At 39.8% G+C, this 27019-nt stretch overlaps 1 protein-coding gene across 2 annotated transcripts in view; it reads left to right on the plus strand.

Annotated features, from left to right (window-relative positions):
* The window catches only part of KCNQ5 (potassium voltage-gated channel subfamily Q member 5), a 496856-nt gene that overhangs the window by 418269 nt on the left and 51568 nt on the right, over positions 1-27019 (plus strand). The window contains exons 8-10 of one of the 2 annotated variants that reach the window (XM_073905221.1): positions 6009-6103; positions 9994-10020; positions 18752-18972. In XM_073905221.1, the coding sequence (XP_073761322.1) occupies positions 6009-6103; positions 9994-10020; positions 18752-18972 (343 nt within the window). The remainder of the gene's footprint in view (positions 1-6008; positions 6104-9993; positions 10021-18751; positions 18973-27019) is intronic. The other variant, XM_025890338.2, reaches the window with a different exon arrangement.

Here is a 27019-nt window from a genome sequence, read left to right on the forward strand (position 1 = left end):
ATTAAATGTTTTCATTGTTCTTCCTTGCTGTAATCCTTAGCCAGAATTCCGAGCTTTAAGCTTTGATTATATATTGCAGAAATTTATTTTTAAGGATGCAGTAGATTGAAAAGCAATCCTTACTTGCTGATCCATTTATTTTCTCACCCAATAAACCTGCCTTGATTTGCTGAACACACAAAGGATCAAGACCAAGAGTAATGTCATTTGTTTTAAGCCAGAGCCACTATCTTTCTCAAAGGGCACTGAAGGAGACTAGAATAATTATGGTGATCATTTCACATAATATACAAATATCAAATCATTATGCTGTACACCTGAAACTAATGTTATATGTCAATTATACTTCAATAAAAAATTAACATAAATAAAAAAAATAAAAAGGCACTGAGAGGCCCAAATTGCTTTGTCATTTGGTTGGTGAGACAATTAAATTAACCAGCCTTTCTGGGTTTTAGAGAAAAGTTGAAAACCCCAGCAGCTTTCAGCAAATTTAGCTGTGTCAATATCTTTGCATGATTTATTTAAATTAACTTTTCATTTCAAGTGGGGCAGTCTGGGAAAAGAAAACAGCTTGAATACCTGCCCAAATGCCGCAACTTTTATTAATAATGCCCAGACTTGCAAAGTAAGTTTTCAGTTTGCAGGGTGTTTCTAATACATGATGTCACTTGATCTCCAGGCCAAGCCTAGGAAGAGCTAGGACTCAGTCCCTAGGGTCTGAATCATAATGCATTACTCCTTTCAAATAGCAGCAGTTGCGTCCTCATTTATGGATCTCTGAAGTCTTGGGGCTAGCATTTAAGGATACTTCAAAAATGCCACATTAGGGGGCTTATTTTGAGAAAGATTGGACCAGGTCAGGGTGGAGCCAAGATGCTTGCTGGAAAGAGAAACAGGAGAATTAAGTGAAAGTTTGTGAAGTGGACGCTGACCGACAGGCTTATTCTCCTGAAGGGAAGAGATTAGAAGATACTGCTATGGGGAAGCTATGCAGCCCAAAAGAAAAAATAATTATATATTGAGACTTCGGCTTCCACCTGAGTCTTCACCCAGTTACCCTGAAGTAAGGCCACCAGTCAATACTCTCAAGCCTTATACAGAGCTTATAATAATCTTTTTTAGTGCTTTATTCATAAATAAGAACAGTCTGAGAAAAAGTTTCCTAGATGTGTGAAACATGATGGCAGAAAAAAAAAGAAAAGAAAAGAAAATGGAATAGAGCTAAAGCTGTGAAAACCTCCCAGAAATTAGAAGAAAAAGACAGAGATAGAAAATAAGACCAAAAAAGAAGGAAAGTTGGATGATGCTACCAGGAGATCAAATATCCAACTAATACCTCAAAAAGAGTACAGGGAAATTAAGGGAGGATTTTAGCAAAGAAATGTTATATTATGATTCTCCAGAACTGAGTGGTCACTCAGGGTCCACCCTGGGCCCACCAAGTGCCCAGCACTGCAAACAAAAGAACACTTGCAAAAAGGACCTTACGTGCCTTCTGGGCAGGATGTATCCAAAGGGTAAAGAATTAAGATGGCATTAGCTTTCATATCACATCTTCTTTGTCCATTCATCCATTAATAGGACACTTGGATTATTTCCACATCTGGGGTGTTATGGAGAGTGTGGCATTGAACACAGGAGTGCAGGTAGCGCTTTGATATCCAGTTTTCATTTCCTTTGGATATAAACCCAGAAGTGGGGTTACTGGATCATAATGGTAGTTCTGCTTCTTATTTTTTGAGGAACTGCCATCCTGTTTTCCACAGTGGTATATGTATACAAAGGAACGTTATTTCAACCATGAGAAGCATGAAAATTCCTCAATTGGTGGTAACATGGCTGGACTTTGAAGGCATTAGTCTAAGTGAAATAGCCAGACAGAAGGAGACAAATACAGCATGGTCTCACTTATATATGGAATCTGAATTTTTTTAAAGTCAAACTCCTAGAAGCAGAGTAAAAAGTGGTTGCCAGGGGCTGGAGTGTCGGGTAAATAGAGTAAAAGGGTAAAAACTTTCAGCTATAAGATGAATAAGGTCTGAGGATCTAATGTACAACATAGGAACTATAGTTGAGAACACTGTATTATATCACTGAAATCTGCTAAGAGTAGAGCTTAGCTGTTTTCACAAAAAAAGAAGAAAATAAAGATGAAGAAGAAGAAGAAGAAGAAAATAAAGACATGGGGGTAATATATACATCTAACAAATCACCATGATATACACTTCACTTGTCTTACAGTTTTATGTCAGTTATACCTAAATAAAGCTGAATTAAAAAAAAAAAGCTACTTGGATAGAATTACTCTTCTAAAACAAGAAGATAAACCAAGAAGAGACACGGGATCCAGGAAAGAAGAGATCCCACCCAAAAAAGAGCCAAGGGAATTCCCAGGATGATAGGAAGAGAAGCCCAGAACAAAAGCTCAAGCAGGTCTCAAGAGCAGAGGAAGCAGGAGGCTGGAGAGCTCCAGGAAATAGATCTCCAAGGAAATAAAAAATGAAACTGACAGATTCCATGATGTATTTGAGGAGTGGAATTTTAGAGTTCTATTAGTTGGGCAATGTATTTGTAAGAGGTACAAAAAAGCAAACCAAGAAATTGAAATAGGGCAATAATTACTCTAAGACAAAACAAAACTCTATATATAGGAAAGTAAAAGTAGTCCTGGTACACCACATTGCTGAACTAGGAACAGTAGTTACATGGTCATAATAGTGTAAATGCTAAATAGCAACTGAATTAAAAGTTGTTGTTCGGATAAAAGGAAAGAAATAGGATGTGTGAGTGAGCTGCCATTATTTTTCATGGCGGGAAGCTAATTGGTAATGCCTAAAATTGAAATATCAAGAAACATAAGTATGAGAACAATCCTTAAAAATAAGAATTCTTAAAAATAGAAGCAACAGCTGTAAGAGGTGAAGGGGGTTTACCTCTAAGGAACAAAAAGTAATGAGAAGCAAGGTGGGGAAAGGGATTGCTGGTTTTCACCCTAAATCTTTTTGTACTCCAACTTCTTAAATCCTGTACCTTGAAAATAATCAGTTCCATGTTAATTATACTTTGGAAGGTGACCTGAAACTAAAATTTCCAGAAAGGGTCAAATGTGCCATAGCTGTAATACTCTAGACAATACAAACTAAATACTCCCTTTAAAGACTTAATTATACTGATATTGTACTTATAATTATAGACCAAAGTTTGAATTTGTTTGGCTGCCTAGAGCATCAGGGTCACCTGATAAATGGTAAATTTGGCTTTCATTTTGTTTCTTGTTGCCCTATCCTTTGGAGTACATTTGCCATGTCAATTAAATCCCTCTGGGGCATTATTTTTCTCTTGCCAACCACTATGTGATTTTGGCTTCAAATGTAGGAAGATCAGCTACTTGATCATATGGTCGTGGCCTTGAGGTTCAGGTACCTGAAGCAATTAGTTGAGTGAGCAAGCTAAGGACGGGACAAAGTTGTTAAGATTGTAAGACTAATGAAGTTACACTTTCCATTTCCATCTCTACTGTTAACTAATATCCGCTCCGATTCAGATGCCACTGCTCCTTCTGTATCTCCCATTTCCAAGACATTTTTAGGAGAAGAGTAATGAAGGGCATAAGAGCTTAGCTCCTGAGATCAACTTAATAGAAAAAGAGCAAGAAATCAGGTCTCATTTTTAAGGAAATCTTTAATTTTCTAAAAGAGGCCTGGTTCGTCCCTAGTTCTTTGTAACATGGGCAGGTAATGTCTTGGTCCCATTTTTTGTTGTTTTGTTTGGGATTTTTTTCACTGGTATCTAATAATGCACAGGCTTGCTGGGTGCTTCCAGTTCTACACAGGTCTTGCTTTCAAAGCATCTGAGTTCACATCTATATGATGCCTTCTATGAAAATTGTTTAATTAAAGTAGCCATCTGTGCTGTCAGAGCATTGGAGTTTCCCTGGGCCTCACTATATAAGAAACTGCAATAATAAACCCATGCGTTTTCATTGATTACTCTAGGTCACTCTGTAAACTGTGTTTAAACATTATTTGCAAAAACTAACATTTCAAGATGATGTGATAATTGTTTTACTCTCTTTAAGATGCCAAGATGCTTAGCATAAGTTTTCACAGATTTGTAAGATAAATCAACAATGAGCCATGTAAGCAAAGCTCCAGGCAAGGAACCCCGCTTCAATTATTTAAACCTTCCTTAATAATATTTTTTTAAATACCCTCAGGTCTTAAGATATATTTTCCTAGTTTTTTATATCTCTTCTTGAACATTTTACTGAAGTGTAATATGCATACAGAATAGAGCACATACCTAAAGAGAACTGAGCACTCCTGTGTAACCAGCACCCAGATAAAGAAACAGAACATGACCAGTACCTTCTATGTATCCTTTCTCAATCACTGTCCCCCAAGGGTAACCACTGTGATGGCTTCAAACAGCATAAATCAAATGGAGTCACACAGCATGTCCTCTTTTGTGTCTCGTCTCTTTCACTCAACGTGATTCATATAAAGTTCATTCATCACTGAGCATAGTTCCAGCGTGCTATTACTGTGGACTATTCCACTATGTTAATGTACCACATTTTACCTATTTATTCTTCTGTTGGTAGGTGTTTGAGCATTTCCAGCTTCAGCTTATTAAGAGCAGTGCAGTTTTGAACATGATACTACATATCTTTTGATGAATATATATAAACACATCATTGAGTATGTATGTAGGAATGTGTAGCTGTATCATAGGGTATGTATACGTATAAATATCCAGCTTTAATAGATACTGCCAAACAGTTTCCCAAAGTTGTTGGGTCAACTTTTAAGTCTTTTTGTTCAGGGCATATTTATTTAATGATATTCTCAAGAAAAGGCCTATTATTAGATCACTGTTTTTTTCATTGTAAGTTTCAAAATCATGAATGACCCGTTTAAATGGATCTGCCACATAAAGTAGAATGCTTTGATTTATGAATTATAATAAAAAAAATTCTCTCAGGATATTGGAGTAAACACTTTGTCATTAGAAATATTTGCAGACTTATTACAAAGGAAAAAAATTCACTAACATCTATATAGAAAATAAGTTCGGGCAATCTCCCAGATGGACAGTTTGGAGGGAAACTTTTCCAGCAATAGCCATCAGGTAGTAGGCAAAGGGCAACAGAGGGATTCTACGACCAAGAACCAGGCAGTCTGAGATAATGTCTCAACTCTACCAACCTTGTGTAAACCTCTTAATTTACCTGAGGCTTTATTTTTCTCTTCTACAAAATAAGAGTCTGAATCCACCCTGCCAGTGTAAGGACTACGTGAAGATACATTGTATTATATATGTCAGTTGTAATTATGTAAAGTAGAGAGAGCTTATGTTTTACATCAAAAAGCCCTAACATATTCTTAGACCATGACATTAAATTTTTAACTTTCCAATTATATTCCTAGAGAGTACATTTTCCCTGTCTTGTTTTAGCCCTGCTTTTTATTATCACTGTCCCCATTTTTAGCATTAGCAGTATTACACAGTCCAATGTCAGGGAATGACACTAATTAATGTTCATTAATGACCCTTTCATTAGTTTACTAGCTGGTTTACTGTTAGTTTACTAGTTGCATTGTGGGTTGTAGGTAGTCCTTTGCCACTATCTTATCAAATGGTGACTAAAGATGTGCAGTCGTTCCCGGAATGCATGTTCTTGCTCAGATAGTTTACCTCGGATAATATCATCTCCTTTCCTAGCCAATTCACAGGTTGCTTTTATGTTATACTTTTTGGTACTTTTATTGTCTGGTGTGAGTTGTTTTGAAAACCAATTCCACTGATGTGGCAGAATGTGTTTAACAGCAGGCTGAAAATGCCAAAGTCGCCTTCTTCACCCTCTGGGCATTTAATCGGGGCCAAGTATGACAAGGAAAAGATTCTTAATATATATTAACTTAATAATCTCCCTTTTCATTTTATTCTATTTTCTCCTCTCTTTTGTTTTTTCTTTTTTATGTCCCCACGTATGCCACATGCAGTGCGTTTGGCGTAGTTATGCAGCTGATGAGAAATCTGTTTCCATTGCAACCTGGAAGCCACACTTGAAGGCCTTGCACACCTGCAGCCCTACCAAGTAGGTATCACTGTGACAGCTGGTGCTCTCATCAAGCCTCTTCACATTCCCAAAACAAACCACACATACACACACACACACACACACACACACACACACACACACACACACACGTACGTGTTGATATTTGGATTGTCTTATTCTCTCTTGCCCTTCAAGAGATTCAAACCTGTTCAGTAGCACCTCAGGCACAAAACTAAATGGACTCAGTGTTGTTCCTCAGCATTCACAGACTGAGCTTAAAGATTAAAGAAATTCAAACTTTTATAGAGATTTATTACTACTATTTCATGCTTATTTTCTAATAAATCATTTCATAAAGCCCACTGAAATTCTAAAAGTAACCACCATGGTTCTTGAAAAACAATGATGGTTACTCCGTCGGTCACCTGACCCCAAGCAGGGAGCACTTTGAGAACAATGTATCTTTGCATAAAGTCCCTCAAAGTCATTTCTCATCTGGATCATCTTAGAGGATGGTCCTGGAGCTTTCACATGCTGATCAAGCTAGTGTCAGTAGCAAAAGAATAGCTGGAGTCCTAATAGGATTACCCCATTCAGTGAAGCAATGGGACCAATCAGATTAAAATTTGAAATTAGCATTCAAAATTGGAAAGTAATATGGCTTCCATTCACATTTCATTGGCCCAAACAAATCACCTGGCCAGGCCTCAACTCAAAGGGGATGGGAAAGTGCAGTCCTCCCATGTGCCTGGAAAGAGAAGAGAACCAGAAAACTTATGAACAGTCCTGATGGTTACCACAGTGATCTTTAATTAAAAAAAAAAAATCCTTAGTCCTGGAATCCTGGACTCCAGTTCAACTATCCGAATATACTTAATCAAAATCACCATATTCATTAAAGAAGTCCTCGTTGAAACAACCAAAGCACATAAGCCAAGGGAAAGGCTTTCTGTGTCACCCAACTTGATTGCAATAGTCAGTTCCTCAGGTTGTCCAAAGGTTACCAAAGTGCCTATTTACTTAGTACTTTAGAGCACCTGCTGTTCCCTTTCATAGTCCAACAAAACCTTAATCCTAGTGGCTTCATGGGATTCAAGGCATCCAACTACTGTGATTCAATCAGAGAAACCTCTTTCTTACTTGCCGTGGAAGAGCAATCAACTGGAGAACCCTTCATGACTCATTGCCTGGAATTTCAGTCTCAAAGGAGGTTTGTGCTGCTTCAGAGCACACACTGTTAGGAAGCCATACATCTGTCACTAACTGTCAGGATCTGTTACATTACTTCCCTGATCCTCCCCGGGCCCCATCCACAAAGTGAAGGATGAGAGGTGAGCAAGATAACTTTTAAGCTCTGATAGGACATGTCTCCTAAAAGCTGGGATCAAAACCTGTGAAAGAGATATCCCTAGAACCTCAGGTCTTCAGAAGGGACGGAACCCTAGCAAGGAAAGAAGCATGGATGCTGTCAAATGAATGCATGCATGAGAAATCTCTTTTCAGGTAGATCTTAAAATTGAGTTGACTTTCCTTTATTGAGTATGAGACTCTTTCAAAGTTGTGGTAATAAAAACAAAACATCTGTTCCTTGGAGGTATTGAGTCAGAAATGGGAATTGTATAGAAATTGTGTTTCTGGTACTCATGAAGGTTTCTAGGTATATATGTAAGATGAAAACTAGTAGAAGAAACAAAAGAAGGTTCTCAAGTGACAGAAGAGAATGATCTATTATCATGTGATAATGTAGCTTTCCACTTCCCGAAGTTTTTGGATTAAAGTCATTCTGAAGCCTGGAAAAAATTATTGAATAATAAGTCAAATTCTCCCAGTGCATAAACTATGATTTTACTCACATAATTTCTCTTTCTTCCTCCAAAATTTTCCATTTTAAATGGGGGAGGGGAGGGAAGGGAGAGGAGAATTTATGCAAACACCTATATTCATGCTGTTCCACTTTGGCTGTCAGCCATCCGCCTCATTGTCCTTTCCCTGAACCCCCCATTTACCTCTGAGTCTCGGCCCCATTTACTGAATAACAGGGTACTTGTCCTGAATGACACAGCCATCCTGGCAAAGTTCAGGAAACCTGAATATCCTAACATCTCTCCTTCTAGTGACATGTTATTGTTCCAAATTGTGTGGTTCTTAATCTTTATTATTGTTGTTAGTTTTGTTAAACCATGGAGAACATGATAATAATTGTGGACTCTTTCCCACAAAAAAAATATTAAATGCAAAAAAATCAGAATTTTGCCTACAATTTTAATGTATTCACAGACTCCCTGAAGCCAAGTTCAGAACCTTTGCTTTAGAAAGCAAACCTGCTTTAATCAAGTTTGTAGATCTATGAAGAGAATAATTTACAATGACTTAGGGGGATATTTTTACATTTATAATTAATTGGCTTACTGAGTGCAGAGTGATGTAATAAGAAACAGACTGAAACTTCTTTTTATTTATATAGTGTATTTCCTATAACATTCAGAGTTTAAGAACTTCTGAAGAGATGATTCATTCATTCATTTGTGCATTCATTAAATAACTATTCATTGAGCACCTCTTATTTTGCAATTTCCAGGCACTAGAAGTGTAGTAGTGAAAGAAAAAAGAAACCAAATAGTTTAGAACCTCAGACTTTGGGGAATGTATATTCAAGGGACATTGGGGAGAGAAAATAAATTAAATAAATAAATAAATAAATAAATAAACAAATAAATAAAATATGTAATAGAGTAATGCTAAGGAGAACAGTATAAAGTAGGGAAGGAATTTGGGGGACATTAGGGATTACAATTTTAAATAGGTGGTCAGGGAAGAGATCATATTATCAATAGCATCATCATCAATGATATCGCTGTCATTAAAAAACATGAACTCATGCTCTTGTTCCCAGGAGTTTTAGAGATACAATGAGATGCTTTGACTCCTCAACCTCATTTCAGGGGGTAGGATGGAAGAGAGGTGTGACATGGATGCAGGGGAGACAGGGTAGGGTGAGGGGGCAGGCCATACCTGCTCAGTTCTGCCAGGCATATACCCCGCAGTTTCTGACTCTCTCCTTTCTGGTCTGGCTGGTCTCACATAGGCTTTCGAGGTCTTAGCAGTTGCTATTTCAAAGTTTTGTTTTAATAACAGATGTACAGAGGGAACATATTTTTCTTGATTTTCTTCTCAGAGAAAATGAAGGCTGTGCAAAGTGTATAACACAGGTAAATGTGCTCTTTTAGGGAATGAGTCTGATATTTTATGAAGCTGTGGGGAATTATCAAGCTCCAAGGATGCCATGTGATAGTGTAAAAAGTCAGAATGTAGACATTCTGTAATCCAGTGCCTTCAATTTTTTCATAAGAAAATCAAGACCTACAAGAAAGTGAGGTGCTTGCCCGAAGACACACAGTCATTTGTAAAGAGTAGGGACCCTACACCACGTTGCACAGACCTGCATTCGCTAAAATGGGTTGTTAAAAATACCATCCAACACTAGTCCAAGGTAGTTGTGCTCAATTTCCCATGCGCCTAATTTACTTCAAGAGAATTCGTACTGTATACAATATGAAAACAAAATCTTCCTCAACAAGTGATTGAAGCTACAGTGTAACCAGCACTATTCTAAGAGTCCTTATTGATGCCAGTTAGATCACAGCCGCTTTCTTAACCATGGATAACCTTAGCTAATGTGGAGTTTACAGTTTTAGGCTACATGTGGGCACTGTTGGTCTTGCTAAGTAAACGTGCCAGCTCAGGTCTGTGCCACAAAGAGTGTATGTTGAAAAATTGGGTACATTTCTTATGAGGAATACTGCTTCTGTGGATCTTGCTTAAAAAGAATTACTTAGGGTACTTTATTCCCCATCCTCCATTATCACGTGCTATAAATGTATTCACCAGTTTATCATCATTTCTCTTCTGCCTGCACGCACCTGAAGGAAAGAACAAGGGGAAACATCCAGCAGGTTTGTGATTTCTCTTCTGCTCCATGTTTGTTTATAAATCTGATACCTAACCGATGTTTTAAATGTATCTCATGTGAGTAAAATTGATCAAGAAATACAAGATGATTAAAAGTGACCTTTCACAAGATTGCCTGCAAAGGTTGCTGTTTCATTGATTTCTTTTTCCCCCTTGGAAGCATCAGTGTCTCCCTAACTCACTGCTTTTTATAATCGGCAGGGCATGGAACATTCTTGGGGAAAAATAATAATTATGGCCTTTGGTTATTCCTTGGTACCATTTTCTCAGACGGAAGTCTTACCAAAGTATTCAAATTCTGGGAAGCAAAGTAAGATATATTCCCCTTCATCGGGGTCCTTTTAGAGTAAGAAAATGGGTTTTTTGGGCAAAAGGAGCACTGTGTACAGGAGGTAAAAACAATCTTTCTGTGACATCTCCAGCTCATTAAGCATTGGTTTACTTGAGTAACATGATTCAGAAGAAGAGCCTCCCCCCCACCACCGCCCCATCTTTTAGGAAGAAGAAACTTCACCAAATAATTTGTGGCCATTCTTTCATACCTTTCAAGGAAATGCTTTATCAGATTAAAGAGCAGAGAGTTAGACCTAGGAGGAACGGGAGGTGAAAGAGAACATTTTATTCTGTGTTATTGAGTGCCAGGAAAGAGCCTGGATTTGAGAGCATAGCCCCGAAGGACAGAGCCAGGTGGATCTCAACACTGCTGGTGTGAGGAGTAGCAGAGGCAGAACCAGCAGGAGAATCCCAGGTGCCTGGAAGGGAAGAAGAAAAAATTTTTTCCTAGCATTGCTACTTGTTTCAGTAGTGAGGAAACAACAGGCATTCCACCTGCACAGAGTTGGCCCCTGGGTGGGGACCAATGGGAGTCCAGGGATTGTTCCTTTAGTTTTGTACTGTCATACTAATGACACTAATTATAATATACTTATACAGTCCTGAAACTAGTTTTGAAAGTTCACTTGGGATGATGAGGTTCTGGGTCATCCATTTCTGCCTTATATTAACACTTAAAAAGATTCATGCACCAGAACATAAAGGCATCCATGATGAGAGATAGATGTGGCAGGATGCACAACACTCCTTTGAGGAAGGTAAGCCTACACAGGGATGGCATTAAGGACTCTTCTCTTACTTGGTAGGCAAAGAATTAGGGCCAAGGTCATTAGATATTCCTGGGTGATATTTCCAGAAAGTTTTAGTAGCCTGAAGATTTGGTCTTCTCTACTTTAGAAATATTTCTGCCCAAAGAGAGGTTCTGGTGATTAGACTCAGAATATTCTTTGCATAGACTCTAGAACAGGCAGTCTCACCAATTCTGACCATTTAGTCTTCTTCTGTCTAGACTCCCAGCAAACCCCACCGTCCTTCCCCTGTGGCCATTTTACTTGAAAAGAGTTACACAAAATGAATCATAGCCATTAGAAGCCATTTAGTCTATTTGGTGATATTTGAAAAGCTCTCCTTGTTTCAGGAGCTATCCATTTACAAATTATGTCAAAGGGTAATTTGTCTCCAAATCCTAAAGGCTGAGACTATCTTTGGCACAAACTCCATAGCTACCTGAGAGCAAGGTCACCTGTCTTGGTTTCATCCTCCAAAACAGAGCTATTGACACCTAAAGGGGAAGTCTGTGAATCATGTGGAGGTGCTCACAAAAGTGTGACGTGGTATGGCAGTCCTGAGTGAGGGGTTCCCTTGGGCTGACACGATATTGCACTTTTTCCAAATGTTACCAAGGCAGAAAGCAAAGACAAAATTAAAGTGTAACTATGGAGCTTTTTTGTTCTTCACTCCAAAAATGAACCTCCCAATCAGCTGTCACGATTCAAAAAGACTACTGACCAAATTTTTTAAATTTCATGATGTTCACATGTACCTAAAATATCAAAATTTATTCGACATGCTTGTGAAGAAGGGTGTCAAAAATTACTCACCTGTAGTTTTGAACATATACAGAAACACCGAGGTATGTTACGCACAGATTTCTTGCCTCTCTATGGTCACTGGACATTTGGCAAAACCACCATGAAACATGTCCTATATTACCATTTATTGAGCATTCATGCCTTACTTGATGTTTCATACTTCATACACTTAGGTCTTCTGTCCCCAAATTATGTATCACATCACCCTGTGCAAAGCTATGACAGAGAATGGGCTCAATAAACAATTCTTAGATAGAGTAATAAAATGTCCCTGATCGCCAGTAGTTCACGTAGAAAGAGAAAACACCAACAAAAACGGGAATGAGGAAATATACAAAAAGAGAGACAATGAAAAAGTAAAAACATTTCAATAATCTGAAGGAAAAAAGCTGAAGCTCGCATTTTAAAACATCACTTTAGCTTTCACCTTGTTGTGTTCCATGGGCAATGGAATTTATAATACTGCATAATGAATGCAAAAAGACTATTGTATTAACAATAGCAACAGTACCATCTTAAGAAAAACAAATTTGCCCTTACTCAAGCAAAATGTGCAAAAAGGAAAATGCATTTATAATGCGGAGTGTTTCTTAGAAGAGAGCAGATTTGGGTCCAGACTATTGCTGATTAATCCTTGACCCAATTTCAAATGGATTGATTAACACTAGCCAAATGCAAAGCCCTTTACTGTGTTTGGGGCCATTGGGTTACTGATGGTGATTCAGATAAGCAGAAGAGAGAAACTTCAGCCAACTCTGTGATCTTCCAGATATCTCAGAGCCTGAAGTCTCCTAAATCTTTCCTCCTGGCTTTTCATTGTGTTAAGAACTGGGAGTAATTCAAGCGTGGATGGGTTTAGCACAGTAGCCAGTAACTCTCTCCTGGTGCGTCTGGCCCGGTCTCCCTCTGAATGACCGGGCCAGACACGGAGAGGCTTTTCTTGCTGCAGAATGTAGTGAAGCATCACACACACTCGTATACCCCCATAGCTAATGAGGTTCCCTGCTTTGGAATATTCTGGTTAGAGAGATTTTTGTCTTTCTACACTGAGGTTAGGGTATTTTTAAACAAATTTGAGCTAGGGAAAGACATCCAGTTCTGTGATGCTTTTGTATTGTTTGCAACAGGTCCAAAATTTTTCTTTAAATATACAAACCATCAGTCTCAAGAGGCTCTCAACTAAACAACAGTTGAAATAGTGTCTCTCTGAGACATTAAAATAATGTCTTTGGTACGGGGTCAGGTACAAATTACCATTAGTCTCAATTGAGCCTGCTCTGTTCTTCCTCTACTTAGACCATAAATGCAACTTCTTTAGCATCATTTAATGATTCATTTGCTTTCCTCTGTCTTCCCATTAAAACAGTTCTAATCCCATATGTGGTGAATATGTTTATTGATTTTATTGTAATTAATCATCCCATTAAGTAATTTTTCCAACTCATTTTTTTAAACTGGATAGTTTTTCTCTGTTTTGGTACTAATTGTCACTTTCAGAAAATAGAATTTACCTATAACCCCATCGAACCAAATTAAGCCAGTACTCTCACCTTGAGATTTTAGGTCCTCCTCCCTTCCTCCTTGACAAGGAGGTCAGTCAGCCATCTTGTACACCCTGCCACAAAAAGGCTCTTCTTCCTCCCTGTTAGGTTTTTATTGCTACTAGACTAGGTCATGCCAACGGAAGTTTGGGAATTATCTATAAATCTTGCTACTTCTGCCTACCCTGTCTCTTTAACCAACAATTGTTGGCTATGTGCATGCTTCATAGTTAAGCTGCCTTGATCACAGTCTGTGGGCTTTAAATAGAACCCTGTCAGACTTCTTATTAGACTATCTAAAGTTGCTTTAACAGGTTCTTGTGAGACTGTTACAAAGATGCATGTCTTCAAAGTTAAAGCATAAATGATATTCTTTTATTACGTTATCATCTTCTGCTGTGATCCACTGAGTGCTTTGTCCAAATTGCTCCTACGTGGTTGGCTTTATTAGGTTCTGAGATGTGTGGTTCTTAGGAGAGAACACTAGAATGCTGACAGAAAAGACTGTGCATTCTTGTATTTCTTGGGCGTTTGTTTTCCATTATTTACATTTTCTTTCTTCTATGTGCAACGAATGATCTGCATGTGTTGTTAAACTAAGTAAGGCTAGACATTTTTTTTTTCCAGCATAATCAACTTGTGTCCTTATGGGCAAAATGTTAGATTGTTTCAAAAACAATCTTTTGAAAATGGTTTCTCCTTCTGTTCGCATTTATTGATAGAGGGGAAAGATTTAGTCTTAAGACTAAGTCTGTAAGAAAGACTTACAATAAGAAACTCTTTTTTTAACAAGCTAGTGACCTCGAATCTTTTCTTCTGACTTTTTGGAGCATGTATTCTGACAATTATTGATATTAACTATAACTGCAGGTATTTTATACAAATCAAGAACCTTTTTTAATATTTCAAAGCAATTAATGTTATCAGCTTCATTGATTCCTATAAATATTTAAGGTTCTGAAATATTTTGTTCCTCGTTTATACTGTGTTGCATTGCTATTTATTACAAGGGTTGCTGTATTTTAAAATATTTATGTTCTTATTTTCATATGAATCCGATGCTAACATACAGGCTACCATCATTTGTAATGCGTGTTTCACATCCAGTGGTTTCAACCTCACCATTAAGAGCACTGATTATTTTCCAAGCAGCACAATTAAACTATGTAGTTAGGACTTACTGCTTAAATAGTCTGTATATTATATCTGAAAAACAATAAAGCCAAATGGCTTTGCTGTTCTAAAAAGAAAAAGAAATCCCTAAGCACTTTCGTGGTGGTGAAATGCTTAGTAATGTGCTGCTCTATTTCCCTCACTCCTAGTAAGTTCTGTAGTAATAAGCAGAAGCTCTTCAGAACGTACACCTCACGGAAGCAGAGGTACCCAGCATCCCGGCTATTGACATGAAATTTGAGAATGCCAACTAACCTCAGGTGCATGACCTGGTTCCACCGCCATCCTACCTGAGCCCTGCTCAGAGACTCACTCTTCCTAAGGACTTCTTGAATGAGGTTTTCAACCCGCTTGTAATTTTCGTTGTTGCCTGTTGCCTGCTTTGATACTCTACGCCAGGGCCAAATAGGCAGGGTTCCGCACAGCCCTGGCGCCTCCTTGTGGTGGGACAGCTGCTGAGCTGCTGCACGCACTGGATTGTTAACGGCTCAGTCGCCATATTGTGCCTGAGGCGAGAATTTGTAGAATGCTTATCCTATGAAGGGCTAAAACCCTAATTAAGTATAACAAGGACTACAGCATTCTAAGTCCAAGAGGATTACTGTGGGGTTACAATAATGCCACACAGTTCCCTGGCAGGGAACATCCAGTAGTAGCCTGCATGCTGGGCCATTTGAGTTATTTGTACGTCTGGTTCCTAAAGGAGGAAGAATTCCCTTGCACGGTTCCCCATAGTTGTGCAGGTGCCCCCTCCTAGAGTCCCCAGCTGATTGATGCCACAATCAATGACCACAATGTCCTTTGGCTTACTTTCTCCAGAGAGAGACCTTCTTATTGGTCTCCTAGGAATAATCTTTGACAATCTTCCTAAAAACACTGTTACATAAATCTTCCTCAAAAGTCACGTTTATAGGGGCGCCTGGCTGGCAGAACATGTCATTCAATCTCAGGGTCATGGGTTCAAGCCCCACGTTGGGTATGGAGCCTACTTTAAAAAAAAAATCGTGTTTATAGATGTGACCAAAAGGTAGGAAAATAACGAAAACTTGAATGGACCAGTGAAGAGTCTATATTTTTAATCAATGTGCATTTCAGTAACAGTCATCTAATCAGTTTAATAGTCATCTAATCAAGATGCTCTGTTGATTTCCAAAGGGGAAAAGAAGTAGAAAAACTAATAGAAGTGAGCTTTTTTGTAAGAACAGGTCTTTGCTTTGGAGAACAAAATTTTGCCTGGTTAAAAAGTTCCGGGTTAAGGTTTTATTCCTAACTTTCATACAATTATGTCAAAAGAGAGACTGAAAACATTAATCTTTTTTGTCTAATTTCATATGTAATGTGTTGGATTCACTTTAAAATGATTTTTGGTAATTCTTTTAATAGTAGACATTGGCAAATATTCATGCAGTTAAGAAGGACAGAAAGCGGGGCACCTGGGTGGCTCAGTCGTTTAAGCGTCTCCCTTCAGCTCAGGTCATGGTCCCAGGGTCCTGGGATCGAGCCCCGCATCGGGCTCCCTGCTCGGCGGGAAGCCTGCTTCTCCCTCTCCCACTCCCCCCGCTTGTGTCCCCTCTCTCACTGTCTCTCTCTCTCTCTCTCTCTCCCTCTCTCTGTGTTAAATAAATAAATAAAATCTTTAAAAGAAAAAAAGGGACATGGTAGCTAGAACTCATTTATATCAACTGTAAGTGCTTTAAATAGTACTAAGATTCAGAGAAAAATATTATTTCCACTTTCCATGAAAGAGATGCTATCAAAATGTTTCATAGAGGCAACTTTTAAATAAAAATATTTTCATAGGAGCAATTGTTTTTAAATATTTCATTATTGTAAATTAGCCATGGAGGGTTTGATGCTGATACTTATTTCAGATTTTTTTACTTTTTCAGTAATTGAAATTCTTAAAAGGGAAAAACTAAATTTTATATTAAGTGGTTTTATGATGTTTTCATCAGTTTCTTCTTCATTTAGTTGGTATAAGAAAGAGATATATCTTTAAAGTTTGAGAAAATAATTTGATATTAACGAAACTCAACCTTCCACAGTAATTAGCATCTATGAGTTCCAGAAAAGGTAATCAACTAGATAAAGTACAGTGAGAACACTTGTAGTGAGAGCTATGTAAACTTAAGCCGTTCGTTCATCTAAATAAAGGTGCAGAGTTGAGCATATGTTCCTGAACCCTATCATCATAAACTTAAATGATGGAACAGATGTGCTAAAAACTGAGAAGAGATGTGAAATTCTTACTATTTAAAAAAAAAAACAAACAAAGTTTGAGAAGAGTAGACATTTTGGGTCCTATCCCTTTGAGGATCTGTTTAAATGATTTGAAGGTTTGGGATGACATGGAGAACCTAGTCTCAGCATAAACAGATGCAGTTTTATATGTTATTGTTGCTGTTGTTTGATGTGATCTACCATTTAATCATGCATTTGTCAAGTGCAGAGAAAGCCTTTGACTGACGGGATTGTTTTAAAGAACTCTTGAACCCACCTGACCCCATCACAAAACTGCCCAGCCTGTTCTTTGCATGTGCCTTCAGCTAGTCATGCTGGACTTACCTACGTCTGCATTTCAGAGGGGAGCGGTCAGTTGCATGGTCGACTCGTTTATTGTTACCAGGACTTTCTGATCACCATAGTTCATTATTTGATTTGTTTTCATGTAAACACATAAAATGTGGTGTCTTTTTAGAATATCATTTGTTAAGCAACTAGGCATGGAAAAATAAATGTTACTGTTTCTTGTTAGCTACAAAACACATAACCACTAAACACATTTGCTGTTGGCATGCTGCAGCTGGGGACAGTGGACATTGCGGTAAGTGGAAAAAACAAGGGCTCCACTTCGTCTTGGATAATCCGTGTCCATGAGAACACTGCCTCCTTCATGCCCCACAAAGGCTGCAGCATGACTGTGGGTCTCAGCCTCTCAGAGTAGCTGCTCCAACTTACTGCCCTCAGACCCTTCACCCTTCATTTCGGCAGACCCTGAAGAGTCCTGGGCCTCTCACTGGCTACGAGTATCATTTCCTGATGAATAACACAGCGCTATATAAATGAAACAAGAACACAAACAAAATGGGGACACAGCATCTCTTGGTTCCCACAAAAATCCCTTAGCTATGTTGCTATTTTCATCTTTATGTTCAAGATGAGGACTCCAAACCCCAAGTCTCTTTGATTCCAACCTGCCCTTCCCACCACATCACACCACATCTTTTGATTGGGAAAGCATGGAGATATACTTCGGGTTTTGTTGTTGTTGTTAATGCTTCCTTTATCAATCCACAGCACTTCAATCCTTGCTGGCATCTGAGAACTGAATGTCTGAACAAATATAATTTACCAGTAGCTGCCACAGCAAATCAATAACCTGTTTGATAGCAGGAAATTGTGTTAGTGAACATACCATCTCATTCCGTTAATCAGTCATCACATTCATTATATGCTGGGGCTGTTCTACATTGTGTGGTTTTTGTCTCACAAGAATGAATGCAAGCATAAAAGAAATGGGTGTTAAATGTTGTATGTTTAATATTATGTATGCAGTACTACCAACCACTATGAGATTGCATGAATTTATGGATATCATAATCTTGCCTGGAATATGAAATGCATGCAGAATGTAGATATATATGTATATGTAACTGTCATCCCTGTAGAAATGCTTAGAAATTACAAAGAGATATGCTCCCAAATAAAAAAAATTACTTTCTTTAAATCTCAAAAGTTGAGGTGAAAGCTAAAATCTATTTCTAAAGCAAACACTGAACCAGTTCTTGGTTATTTCCAGTGTAATTGTGTACAAACTAACATACCCAACGTCAGTCCTTTCTATGATGAATCCAGGAAGGGTGTGCCTACCTGTACAGTGAGGTTGAGTTCAAACGAATGCAAACAGATTAAATAAAGCTCCAATTTTCAATAAGGGAAGAATACATTGCTATGCTCCTACTTGCTGAAAACATTTTGTCTATTGAAATATAATATACAGTTTCATCACAGTATTGACCCAAGTGGAGTGGAAGAAATTGCTTGAAATGGAATAATCATGCCTCTGTTGTCCACAGTCAGAAGCTAAGTTTTAAGGAACGAGTACGCATGGCTAGCCCCAGGGGCCAGAGTATTAAGAGCAGACAAGCCTCAGTAGGTGACAGGAGGTCCCCGAGCACCGACATCACCGCCGAGGGCAGCCCCACCAAAGTGCAGAAGAGCTGGAGCTTCAACGACCGAACCCGTTTCCGGCCCTCGCTGCGCCTCAAAAGTTCTCAGCCAAAACCAGTGATAGACGGTAAGCCCTGTTTTTCCATAACTGTGTTTAATTGGATAGGCAATCGTGAGCAAGATTATGAAGTAATTAATTCTCCATGGTACCACTTGAAGATAGAAGAAAACAACCCCAAGGAAGGAATTGTTTGTTTGTTTTATTGGAAATTTATTCATTGCCTTGGGCAAATGTACAGAACATAAGTTTACTTTTGGGAGCAACTTTGGCAGCTAAATCTACATTTCAAAGAAGTCAAACAAAATGTTACTTCTTCACTTTTTATCTACAACACATTATTATTTCTCAAAGTCCCTATCAAGATCAACGTGACTGTCCTTCTCATGTATAGGTTATGTCTGACCAGCAAAGGTCCATGGCCCAGAGATGATCAGGTGCTCTGTGAATGTCTTGAAACACAGTAAGAAGGGTAACAATGCCTTTCTGGACAACAATGAAGGTGCTATTCCCTTTTCTACTATGCTCTATCCACCAGTAAATCAGAGACCACCGCTTATCTTCCTTAGCGAGATTCCTGTTGAAGTTCTGATCTAATGATAAGTAGAATTCAAGTTCTTCTCCCAAGAGGAGCTAACCTACTTTATTTATCATACAATGTGTCAGAAGTTTACTTGCCAACACCTTGTATTGAGTGCCCCATAATTTTCATGTTTATAAAACAGTTTCTTTTTCATTTAAGATTAGCTTGGTTTTCTTTTTAAGTATGCCCCCCCTGGGATCTCTTCTACTGGGCAGAGAACCAAAGTCAAATAGCATCTTCTATGAATGCATAAAAACTGCAAAGGCTATCGGCCCTTCTGTTCTCATTCCCTAGTATAACCTGTATTTTCCCAGGCTCTGAAATCCTGAGGGATAAAAGTAACAACCAGGGGTCATAATCCCCGTGATCTCAGGCTCCCTGCAGTGAAAGTCCCTGGAACCTCAGCCCACGGTTCCTCCCGGCTCATTCAGAGATCCCCAGGGATATTACTCCCACTCTCCAGTGAGCAACGTGAGTCCCCTCTTCACACCTCTTCATTCTCCACAACTTCGTGGATGTCATGCTCTCCAAGTAGACGCCTAGCTGCTGACCCGATGCGGCCCTACCCGGTGGAGCTTGCAGCTCCTGTCTCTGTGGTGGGACGTGCTGATCCTGCCAAGCTTCCCTCCACCTGTCACTCTGCTAAAGGAGAAAATGCCCCCTCCACCAGCACTGGATGCTCCCGCATCAAGCCTCTGAGTGTCCTGAGTCACTGCCCAGATTTTCAGTGTCCTCTGGTTTCTACACTCTCCTCCCTAGGAATTTGGCTGAAAGCCCATGAACAGCTGAGTCAAGAGTTACCCGTGACAGGGCTTTATGTTGCACTCAAAATAGACTTTCTGAATATAAATGGATGCATCATTTCTGGAAGGCAATTTGGCAACATATATCAAAAGCCAGGACATATGCCTAAGCTTGGACACATCCCACCCACCAATTCCATTTCTAGGATATAATCAATATAATGAAATAATATCAGACATTAGAAATGGTGCTCCAAATAAAAAATTATTGACATGAAAAGATGATCATAAAAAACATATTATTCCATTTTGCTGTGTTTGTGTGTGTGTAAATTCATGTACTTATAGGAAAAAATCTGGAAATATTCATAGCAATGTATGAACAATTACCTCCAAGTGATGAGGTCATAGTTATACTTTCTTTCTTCATTTTATTTGTCTGTATTTCCTATTATTTCTACAATGAACATGTAAAGCTTTCGCAAAAGAAAACAAAGGATGATTTTCTATTAAAAAATTGGACCTTCTTTTCACACAATACTCTCTCCCCTTCCCCGATTCTAGGGGCCCTTGGTCTAACACCCCTCTCCTTAGGCTGATTCCCCCCACACACACTCCTCTGCCAAGAGGTAGAAGGACCACCTTGTCTTAGTGCTGGGGACCAGCCTCTCTTGAGTGTAGACATGGATTGTCTAATGAAGTTTAATGTACTGCAAATAGAGCCATATTAGGCTCTAGGGTTGCCATAACAAAGTAGCACAGCTAGGGCAGCGTAAACAACCCACATTTATTTTCTCACAGTTCTGGAGGCTAGAAGTCCGAGAATCTCCTTGGCTTAATGGCTGCCTTCTCCCTGTGTCTTCACTTCATCTCCCCTCCATGCACAGCTGTGCCCAGATTCCTTCTTCCTTTTTTTTTTAAAGATTTTATTTATTTATTTATTTGAGAGAGAGAGTGAGAGTGTGCACAAGCCTGGGAAGAGACAGAGGGAGGGAAAAACAGACTCCCCACTGAGCGGGAAGCCAGACACAGGACTCGATCCCAGCACCCTGGGATCATGACCTGGGCCGAAGGCAGACGTTTAACTGACTGAGCCACCCAGGTGCCCCAGATTGCTGCTTCTTATAAGGACAACAGTGATACTGGATTACAGCACACCCTAATGAGCTCATTTTAACTTAATGTATTTTTAAAGACCCTATCTCCAAATAGAGTCACGTTCTGAGGTACTAGGGGTTAGGACTTCAACATATGAATTTTGGTGGGACACAATTCAGCCCATAACAGAGTTCCTGCTCACACACATCATACCTTCCCTGGGCAAGCCAGGGTGTGCCCATATCTTCAAACCTAACCCTGGATTCACACTGTGCTAGAAATGCATACATGACCCACGGTGGGTCCATACTCTTCCAACAGAGGCTTCAAAAAATATTCGACTTTGTGCTGTGAGGTCCTTATGGCTGGCTGAGCACATCTAAATAAAAAAATCAATAGGATCTGAATTTTGAATATGGAAAATGAATTCTACTTGTATGTTTGGCCAGAGGGAAAGCATTTTTCAAAGACTTCTAGCGTCGGCACTATCCATCACAGTATTTCAGTTACTGCAAAGATGTCTCGGAGGTCAGACAGAAACAGAAGTCCTATTCTTTAACAAATAACAAATTGGAAAGGTCTCCTGCCATCCATTTTCTACATCATTTCATCCAGTGCAGTTCTGTTTGGTTAGAAAGGAATTGCTTTTCCCTGGTTGATGCCCATCTCAATTGGTTCTGAGTTCCTCAAGTGACAGGAGGCCTGGTTGCTGTTCTGCGGACGTAGCTTTGTCGGCTGCCCACCTGCAGAAGATCATGACTCCTGACTCCTCATTTTATCCAGTAGTCCAGATTCTTTACCTCTGATTTATCTCAACGTTGGGCTTGGGAAAATGGAAGTTTCTTTTTATAGGGAAAAAAACAACTGAAATAACTATCAAATCAATGTAGACTTCAATTATACATTTTCATTTATACTGCCTCTCCCGGTTGTAAGTATGTCTAAAAACCACTTACTACCCATAGAAAATAATATATAACCCCACAGCGAACTCCCAATTATTCCAGATCTATTTGCTCACTCACTTCTGGGGCTCTTTTCTTCTACTTCTCTCTTTTCTGTAGGTATTTTAGGCATTTCATTGCCCATGAACAGCTCACAGAGAGTGGATGAATAGCAGAAGGAATAATGAAAAGTCTAATTGGCCTTTAAGTTAATAACTGAGTTACATTTGGAAAATAATGGGCCTGTAACTAAAAGATACTATCATAGAAAAACAAAGGAAATTTAGGCTTAATCCGTAAGCTTTAATAATTCCTGCCAAATCTGATACCCTTTACTACAAATAGTATTATTTTTATAATTTAATGACTCTTACAAAAGCTATTAAATATCGCATGTTGGGCTTTTTTGTTTTAATTTTTTGTGAAATTTACACATATAACACTTAAAAAGGGCATAATTGTCTTCCAATAGTCCACAGTCGGGTATACGGAGAAGTGGAAAGTAACAGGCAGATGTCGAAGCCAGAAATTAACAAATGGCAAAAGGAAGAAAGTAAACTATAAGGGACTGCTGTGGTATTGCCATAGCAAATTTCTTTTGACCGATATGGTATGAATTGTATTTTTAGTTTATAAATCCAATAATAAGAGAGAGAAATTTTCCATTGGTCAACCAATAGTATTTAAGCCTCTTCATGTAATTTTTAAAAGTAAGTAGGATATGACTTTTTCAGATTCCACATATAAGTGCAACCATGCAGTTTTTTTCTTTCTGTGTCTGGCTTATTTCTGTTAGCATAATGTCCTCCAGGTTTATCCATTTTGTTGCAAATGGGATGTTGTTCTTTTTTAAGGATGAATACTATTCCATTATACAATTATACCACAATTTCATTTCACTGTGTATAGGTATATCAAGTCATCACGTTGTACACTTTAAACGTATGCAATTTTTATTTTTTATTTTTTTTAGATTTTATTTATTTATTTGAGAGAGAGAGCGAGCATGAGTGGGGGGAGGGGCAGAGGGAGAAGCAGGCTCCCGCCCTGAGCAGGGAGCCCGACGCAGGGCTTGATTCCAGGACCCCGGGATCATGACCTGAGCCGAAAGCAGACACTTAACTGACTGAGCCACCCAGGTGCCCTGCAATTTTTATTTTTAAAATAAAATTCTTAAAAAATTAGGTAGGATAGAAGTGAAATTTTTCTCTCAACATATAAAAAAATAATGATAAAAGTAACATTCACTGGATCCTTCTCTGTGGCAGGCAATGTTCTCAGTGCTTTAGTTCTCTTATTTCATTCAGTTTTTCCAGTACCCCTATGAAGTGGGTTCATTATTATCCCCATTTTGTGGATGAGGAAACTGAGACTTGAAGCTGAATAACTTACCCAGGACTAACAGATATAAGTAAGGAAGCCACAGTACACACCCAGGCAGCCTAATTTCACAGCCTTGCCTTCACACACATTCGTAGCAGTGCCCCCTAAGGTCGTATCAGTACCGCTGTAGGCCTCTCCCATTTCTTCTTTCTCCCTGCCACCCTCCCCTCACCCACTTGCACTCTTCCATTTTCAGTTGGTCAGATCTCCTTCCCATAGAAACCATTTGACCTTGCCAGTGTTCCATCCTGTCTTGCTCCCAGCCCCGCTGCCAAACCTCTGAACTTTATCATCCTCAAAGACTACCAGAGGTGGAAGATGAGGCAAACTGAGGAAACGGCCTTTAGATGACCCTCTGTGTTTTGATCACGTGTCTGGGGAGAGCCTCAGGATAATAGCCATGCTGGTCTGTGTCTGTTTCCCCTTGGAGGGAGGCAAAGGGTGAGGTCATCTGAGGCTGGTTTCAAGACGCAAAAGGCGGTGTCAGGAGATGGACAGCTATCGACAGCAGACAAGCAAATGGAAAGTGGCGGACTGCAAGTTAGAGGACTACCAAGCAGCCAAAATCCACAGGAATGAAACTATAGTAGAGACAGGGGAGAGTCCAGATTTCTGGTGACTAGTTTGCAGTTGAGGAGGGCTATGCTTGCTGGACCCTGCTGTCCTTGGGAATGCCTTTCAGAACCGCACTCACGGAGTACAATAATCTTGACAGAGAAGTGTCCCACGAAGCTGTATAAGATGCATGTTTTAACATGTTTGACATTGCTTCTGCTTCAGGGGAGCATATCAATTCTGCTGAACAATCCTCAGGGCTCATGCTGGTTGCTGTGGGAGGCACATCCTCACCAGATATTTATGAGAAAGACTAGCATGACCCTGAGTGCAGGAGTTGTATGGGGTCCACTTGAGCAAAGGCTGGGTGGACTGAAGATAGGAATAATTTGCAGTGGTGGGCGGGGGGGCCTGGTGACCAATTCCCTTGTTCCAGATACTGCTAAATATCTCTTCTCTCCCTTCACTTCTCTTCCACGTTCCTTCCTTCCCTCAGCCAGTGTACCAGTTAGAATGCATGTGGCTGCAGGACACAAAAGAAGCAGATTCAGATACCTTCAACAATAAGTGTATCTTACCACCTAAAAAGAAATTCAGAGGTAGGACAACTCCTGGCAACAAAACATTGGGATCCTGGGGCGCCTGGGTGGCTCAGTCATTAAGCGTCTGCCTTCGGCTCAGGTCATGATCCCAGGGCCCTAGGACTGAGCCCCGCATGGGTCTCCCTGCTCAGCAAGGAGCCTGCTTCTCCCTCTCCCACTCCCCCTGCTTGTGTTCCCTCTCTCACTTAGTCTCTCTCTGTCAAATAAATAAATAAAATCTTTAAAAACAAAAACAAAACCCCTGGGATCCTGACTTGAGTTCTCTATGCTTCTCTTGGATCTTCTTTTGACTCTGCCCAACTGTGTGCCCACCTCCTCCTCGGGCTGGGAGCAAGATGGCTGCCGCAGCTCCAAACAGCTTTGAGGCACAACACTTTGAAAGGCAGAAAGGGAATCATCTTGTGTTGCTCTTGCTTGCTAACGTGAGGAAAACTGTCCATTCACATCTTAGTTTCTGGAAGTGGGTCTCATGCCTGAAATGAACCTTGGCAAGGAGAATGAGCATTGGCAGTCAAGGGTCAGCATCCAGCACCTGGATCTGGGGCCAGACTCCCCTGAAGCCCTTGGATCAAGCAGGGGGAAAGGGAGATTGTAACTGGATAGATTTGAGGACTTATGTTCTCGAATTGGCTGTTGGGAAAGCAACCTCTAGCAGTGTGTGACACAGCCGAGCAGTCTTTTCTACTTTGTGAGGGTGAAGAGAAAGCATGCCCTTAAGCATGTTTTCTCCCAAACACTCGGTCTACATGTCATTTCTGTTCTCCTAAGTGTCTATGCTTTTTAAACATACAAGCCAGATTTAGAAATCTTTTTTTTTCTCCTTTCTTTTATCACATAATTTCCATGAGGCAGTGAACACAGACTGGCCTCACTCTTTAAATTTCAAAAGAAGGACAAAATGGTAAGGGAAAATCTAGGAAAAAATAAATGAATTCCCATTTAGATCATTTAATCCCTCCCCACACACAATCAGCGGGTACATTTCCAATCACCACCTCCACTGAGGAAAACGGGGAGCAGTTGCCTTCCTCATCTCCTCAAGTGGCTTCCTTGGAGACTCTTTCTTCCCTTTCTGCCTCATAATAACTAACGGGGTCTCACCTAAAGATAGCAAAAGCAAAGCATGAGGTGACAGACGCCTCAACTCCTCTTAAAGTCAGTAAGGTCCATCCCTGCCCTTCGTCTCCCCTTTAACCTCTGTCTTCCAGGTCCCAGGCCCACCAGTCTCCGAAAACTTGCTGGAGATTATCAGTATAAGATCGACAAGAATACTGACAAAAAAGAGGCATTTTAGTACAATGATTTGGACAATACCCTGAACTCGCAGACCTCTGTACCAACAATGGGATATTTTTTTCCAAGCAGCATAAATTACGAGCTATCAAGATTTCGTGTTTGACTAATCCTTGCACATGGACCTTTCATCTTCTACTAATCCTCTTTTACACTTACTTTCCAATGGCATCTTCTCTCGTATTTTTCTCAGTCTCCCCAGTTGACATTTTTGGTGTTTCCACAAAATGCCAAGCATGGCATGGCACTTAACATTTTTTCTGATTTTTCCATATTGATGGCCCAGCTTCAGCCAGACTTTGATGATAATTTTCCGCAAAATATGATGCTTCCTGGCATGTTCTGAATTTACCCAATAATGACGCTCCGTTGTGCTGACAGAAACAATTCTTGTCAAGGGGGGGCTTCTCTTGGGGCTTCAGCTTAACCTGTTTGTCCACATCCCTGACAGGGTATCCCTGGCCGAGAAGCATGCCCACTCCTGTGAGCTCTTATCTCTAACAAAACCTGAGGGGTTTCCTTCACGATGTAACGTAGCTCACTGAATGCCGAACTTCATTGTTAGCCTCCTTCTATGCAAAAGCCAACCGAGGGTAGTCAGTAGGATTCTGTAACACACTTTTGGTCCTTCTTCACTAAGGAGTTGGTGAAAACCATTACCTGGAGAACGCTTCTCGATGCTGGTCCATAGGTTTCTTTTTCCTTTAGTTGTCCAGGTTCATTACCCATTCGGTCCATTGTTCTTCATCCAGAGACACATCCCAGCCCTCTCCTGTGTGTCCTATACTGTTCCTGTCCCCCTAAGATCTGCTTCTTTATTCCAATGTTCCTATTACTTTTGGGGGGGATGGGGGGCAGGGGAAGACCTCTCAATCTCTGGTTATAGACTCGAAGTGACTAAGACCAGGCACAAGC

The sequence above is a fragment of the Callorhinus ursinus genome, unplaced genomic scaffold, assembly GCF_003265705.2.
Source record: "Callorhinus ursinus isolate GAN/ISIS: 27379988/994484 unplaced genomic scaffold, GSC_fseal_2.0 scaffold22, whole genome shotgun sequence".
In the NCBI taxonomy this organism is placed as follows: Eukaryota; Metazoa; Chordata; class Mammalia; order Carnivora; family Otariidae; genus Callorhinus; species Callorhinus ursinus.